Genomic DNA, 6,095 nt, shown 5'->3' with positions numbered 1-6,095 from the left:
AAATCTTCTGCACAGCAAAGGATACTGTCATAAGGACAAAATGGCCACCAACAGATTACCAAATGATCTCTACCAATCCTACATCTGATAGAGGGCTATTATCCAATGAATACAAAGAACTCAAGAAGTTAGACTTCAGAGAGCCAAATAACCCTATTAAAATGGCTTACAGTGCTAAACAAAGAATTCTTAGCTGAGGAATATCAAATGGCTGAGAAGTACCTAAAAATGTTCAACATCCTTAGTCATCAGGGGAAATGCAAATCAAACAACCTGTGATTCCACCTCTCACCAGTCAGAATGGCTAAGATAAAAAAATTCAGTTGAAAGCAGATGCTTGTGAGGATATGAAGAATGAGGAACACTCCTCCAGTTTTGGTAAAATTGCAAGTTGGTACAACCACTCTGAAAATCAACCCGGAGTTGCCTCAGAAAATTGGACATAATACTACCTGTTGTCCCACCTATACTATTCCTGGGCGTATACCGAAAAGATGCTCCAACATGTAACAACAACAACACATGCTCCGCTATATTCATAGCAGCATAATTTATAATAGCCAGCAGCTGGAAAGAATCCAGATATCCTTCAAAAAAGGAATGGATACAGAAAATATGGCACATCTACACAATGGGGTACTACTCAGTTATTAAACCTAATGGCTTCATGAAATTCATAGACAAATGGATGGAACTAGAAAACATCATCTTGAGTAATATAAACCCAATCTCAAAATACACAAATGGTATGCACTCACTGAGAAGTGGATACTATCCAAAAAGCTCAAATGGCACAAGATACAATCCACAGACCACATAAAGCTCAAGAAAAAAAAAAAAAACAAAGTGTGGATGCATCAGTCCTTCTGAAGGTAGAACAAAAATACTCATAGGAGGAGATTTGTAGACTAGTTTTGGAGCACAGACGGAAGTAATAGACATTCAGAACTTGACACACCTGGGGATCTAGCCCATATACATACAGCCATCAAACCCAGACAATATTGCTGATGCTAAAAAGTACATGCTGAGAGGGGACTGATAAAGCTGTGTCCTGACAGGCTCTACCAGAGAGTGACAAATACAGCATCAAAAGCTAGCTGCAATCTATTGAACGGAGTATGGCATCCCCATGGGAAGAATCAGAGAAAGGGTTGAAGGACCTGAAGTGTCTTGCAACCCCATAAGAACAATAAAACCAACCAACCAGAGCTCCCAGAGACTAAATCACTACCCAAAGGGTACACATGGATAGACCCAGGACTAAATCTGCATATGTAGAAGAGGGTGGCTTTGTTGGGCACCTATGGGAGGGAGAAGCCCTTGGTTCTGGCAAGCCTGGATCTCCAGTGTAGAGGAATGTCAGAGCTGGGTGTGGGGAAAGCATGCATGGTTGGGGAGGGGTACACCCTCATAGAAGAAGGGGGATGGTCACGAGATAGGGATTTTATAAACAGGACACTGGGAAAGGGGATAATATTTGAAGTGTAAATTATAAAATTTCCAGTAAAATTAATAAAAGATAAAAAATAAAAAGTAAGCATATAACAAAAGTGGTAGAAAAGAAAAAACAAAATGCTGATTTTGAAAGAGTAATAAGTAAGTCATGATTAAGGTGAAGAAACTCTGTGTAACTCACAAGAATAAGAATTTAAAGAGGTGGTATTCTATGTGTGTCAAGAGAATTTAGAGTAACAAAAGAATATTCTGAACAACTCCATTCCCACCAATTGTTAGACTTTTTCCAAACAGCATTTACATTTCTTCAGTGGTTTTTAAATAGCTTGTCTTTAGTTTACTAAAACCTAGGCTAGATTACACAGAAATAATATTTATTTCATAACAATGAAAAGGTTAATTATGCATCTGATTTTCTCTTTTTTTACATCTTCCCATTAAATACTTCAAGGAGTGATCTGTGACTATCATCTGTGTCCCCATCAGTGCTTTGAATAATTATTTCTATATAGGTCCTGGGTAATTGCACAAGATCAGGATTCCTCAGGGATGCAGAGGCCCTTGGGTATCTTGGGTCCATAGATGGCTAGAAGGGGACATTTAAGAAGGTGTTGACTGAAGAGGGTGCTTGTTCCTGTGCTGATAATGAATAAAGGTGACAGGGTCTGGAGCAGGAGCTATAATACACCTTTAGTCACCCTAGATAAATTATCAGGAGGAACCTTCTGTCCTCCAAACTACAGGTCTTGCACTTCCAGTTTTATGATAGTGTGACTGGCAATTTTCAGGTATGATATTATTCTTCACTATTTTTATACTTTGGAACACTTTGAAATATTTTAGTAATACTTTGCTCCACAGTTGTATTAGTAATAATTTTGTTAATGATGAGATTTATTACATTTGCTTACTGGGCGTTTTTTCCCATTTCAACCTTTTAACTCTTTGGAGTAGGGGCAATGCTGGAGTGTTTGTGCCTTCTTTTAGTAAGTCTATAATTTTGGTAGATTAGTAAATTTCAAAGATATCTTCTATAAAAAGAGCTCAAAAGTCTACAACTTCAAGTTGTGCATGTACTTACTCATTACTGCAAGCCATGGACAAGAATGGGACACATTACCTTAGTGTTCTTGTATAAAATGGAGTATCAGCTTGAAAACCAGAGTCAGTGTGTTCAGAGAATTCCAGGTGATCTGTTTGTATAATAAGTGCTGGAAGTACATCCCTGGGCAGTCTTCTATGCTTCTCAGGTAAAAATTGTGAGTTTTACAATTGTAAAAATAAAGTCCACTAGGTCCACAATACATAGTGATCTTTGCTTTGTAATCTCTACACGTAAGCCTACAATAGAACAAGTTCGCCACTCATTCAAGACCATAAATGAGTCTCAGCCATTAGGTGTACAATTTCCCTTTTATTACTCTGTTTTATTTTTTAATGTTAACTGCTTTCATGAGGCTTTCACACTTTGAAATGTCAGAGTTATTTCCATCTGATATATTAATAAATATTTTAAAACTTAATACATAGTAAAATACCTTTATAGTTAACCAAAACTGATTTTAAGACTTAGACCAATTCCCATAAAAACTCTATTTGTTATGGATATCTGAACATGAAATCAAGGGGGGGATTAAAATTAACTGATACTTTATAAAATGATCATTGTATTTATTTTCCTACATCATTATCAGCAGAATCATATTAATATGGATATGAATATCACATGAATATGAGTACAATATATTCATATGAAGCATAAAGTATAAGATATTAATATTATTAAATCCTGCATTGCACTTTGCATTTGTGAATATGTTAAATTAATATATGATTGCATTGCTCCAGGTAATTACAGAGTATGAAATTTTATGTTAAAAGGTTAAGTTTAGTGACATTATATTCTGAAGAAATTGAAGAAAAGTAACTTTATGTATTTAACATAAAATTTTCCTTATATTTGAATTCAGGTCTCAGGCAGGAATGAAGGAAATAGTAATGCTAATATATTTTTCATATCAGAAGCTATAAAATGTGCTAAGTCTGACTAGAATAGTAGAGAATGCTAAGGCAACATATGTATAAAGAACTAAAATATATTAATGTAGAGACAGTTATTTTGATGAGTGTAAGATAAATTACTGTAGAGTAAGTATACAGCATGCCATGTGTGTCTCAAACCATATCCCTTTTATTTGAAATGTGGATATGGATGTTGACAGGAGGAACAGCAGCAGAATGTATAGGATTTAGTCTGTATGTCATGCTATACCAATGCCAACTGAGGAAGGAAATAGACCAAGATTATTGCATGACACAGTGAGGTAAAGAATATAAAAACTAAAGAATGTGAACAGTAAAAGAAACTTATTTCTAAATAAACAAATGAGACAAAAGAGTGGAATTGATCTATGATCTCATAGAGGCTCAATAACTGGGAGTTTAAGGAAATGTAACTTTCTTTCCCTTAAAGTCATTGGTGGCATGACTGGAAATAACCAAACTATGAACTTGGAGTTCCTCCTTCTGGGTCTGCCCATCCCAACAGAGTATCATCTCCTGTTCTATGCCCTATTCCTGGCCATGTACCTCGCCACCATCCTGGGAAACCTGCTAATCATTGTCCTTGTTCGACTGGACTCCCATCTCCACATGCCCATGTACTTGTTTCTCAGCAACTTGTTCTTCTCTGACCTCTGCTTTTCCTCTGTCACAATGCCCAAATTGCTTCAGAACATGCAGAGCCAAGTACCATCTATATCCTATGCAGGCTGCCTGACACAGCTGTATTTCTTTATGGTTTTTGCAGACATGGAGAGCTTCCTTCTTGTGGTCATGGCCTATGACCGCTATGTGGCCATCTGCTTTCCTTTGCATTACACCACCATCATGAGCACCAAGGTTTGTGCTTCACTACTTATACTACTATGGATGCTGACGACATCCCATGCCCTGCTGCATACCCTACTCATGGCTAGATTGTCTTTTTGTGAGAAGAATGTGATTCTCCACTTTTTCTGTGACATTACTGCTCTTCTGAAGTTGTCCTGCTCAGACACTTATGTTAATGAGATGATGATGTATATCTTGGGTGGACTCATCAGTGTTATTCCATTCCTATTTATTGTTATGTCCTATGTAAGGATTTTCTTCTCCATTTTGAAGTTTCCATCTATTCAGGACATCCACAAGGTCTTCTCCACCTGTGGTTCCCATCTGTCTGTGGTGACCTTGTTTTATGGGACAATTTTTGGTCTCTACTTATGTCCATCAGGTAATAATTCTACTGTGAAGGAAATTGCCATGGCTATGATGTACACAGTGGTGACTCCTATGCTGAACCCCTTCATCTACAGCCTGAGGAACAGAGACATGAAAAGGGCCGTAATAAGAGTCATTTGCACTAAGGAAATCTCTCTGTAATGGCAGTACTTTGGATTGTTATCTAGTTTTATGTAATAAAAATATTGATGTTAATATTTTATATCAGATATTGTCCTTCATAATAGAATCTACATGTGAAGGAGAAGAGATTTGATGCAATTGTCAAAGTGGAAAAGATTGTTTGTGATATCTGTCTACAATGTCCTCTTTACCTTACATATACAATTCTAGAACTTTTCAGTGGATTGAGATACTGTGTAGTATGATCTCTGTTCACTTTCATTGCTGAAAAATTTTATCATGTTACCCTGATTTCTGTGTTCATGGATATATCAGTTGAAATATTTTTATTAATGGATTTATGACACTGCATAACAACAAAATTTCTTCACCAGCAATCTTTTTTTCTAGTCTTCCTTACAGGTTCTTTCATGTTGATTTTAACATTTCAGTTTTCTCTTAACTCCCCGTATACTTTCTATCAATTTATATTTTCTGATTAATTTTTACCCTGAACAAATTTGTTAGAATCATTTTGTCCAATTTCCATTTCATTCTGTTTTAATTTTGAATTGATTTTTAACTAGGGATCCTTTAATTTTCTTTTCTAAGATGAGGGAAAGAAGAAAGAAAGAGTTGGTAATTTTTCATGTGTATTCAAAACCTCCATTTCTAGTGAATTGCTTTTTCTAACCCTTGTACCAATCTCAAAGAGGTAGAGAAATTTCTGTTTCATAGCTTGAAGATTATGAAGCTAAATGACTTCTCATGTCACACAAAGGGGCAATGTTTGATTGAGACCATAGAAGAATTCCACTTTTTTGTCTCATTACTATAGTAAGAATTTTTCTTTTTTATATTTTTTGAGAGTATGGCATGTAATAACTTTGGTCCATTCATTTCCTCAGTTGTCCTTGGTAGTTGGTGACACCCAAATCCAGTTGTGACCCATATCCCCTACCACATTATCTTCATGTGAAGTCAGTCCCATCTGTAATGGCTTCTGAGTGCCTGGGGAATATACTCACTTGAGCTTCTGTTTAATCAACAGAAATATGCATACCTTGAGCTCTCTTGTTTCCACAGTCTTCTCTTCATACTCTATCCTCTTTCTTGAACTATGTTGTCATCTACCACCCATCAAGCTACATAACCACTCTCTCTCTCTCTCTCTCTCTCTCTCTCTCTCTCTCTCTCTCTCTCCACACACACAGACACACACGCACACTTCCAAAAGTGGATAATAGCTCATA

At 36.4% G+C, this 6,095-nt stretch overlaps 1 protein-coding gene across 1 annotated transcript; it reads left to right on the top strand.

Annotated features, from left to right (window-relative positions):
- The first annotated feature begins 3,942 nt into the window (after window positions 1-3,942).
- Window positions 3,943-4,881, top strand: Or1e35b (olfactory receptor family 1 subfamily E member 35B). Its single transcript, NM_001000495.1, is given in 1 exon segment — window positions 3,943-4,881. A coding segment is annotated over 1 exon segment (939 nt).
- Window positions 4,882-6,095: the final 1,214 nt, after the last annotated feature.

This window comes from Rattus norvegicus, chromosome 10 (assembly GCF_021556685.1).
Source record: "Rattus norvegicus strain SHRSP/BbbUtx chromosome 10, alternate assembly SHRSP_T2T, whole genome shotgun sequence".
In the NCBI taxonomy this organism is placed as follows: Eukaryota; Metazoa; Chordata; class Mammalia; order Rodentia; family Muridae; genus Rattus; species Rattus norvegicus.
This window is presented reverse-complemented; position numbering and strand designations above follow the sequence as displayed.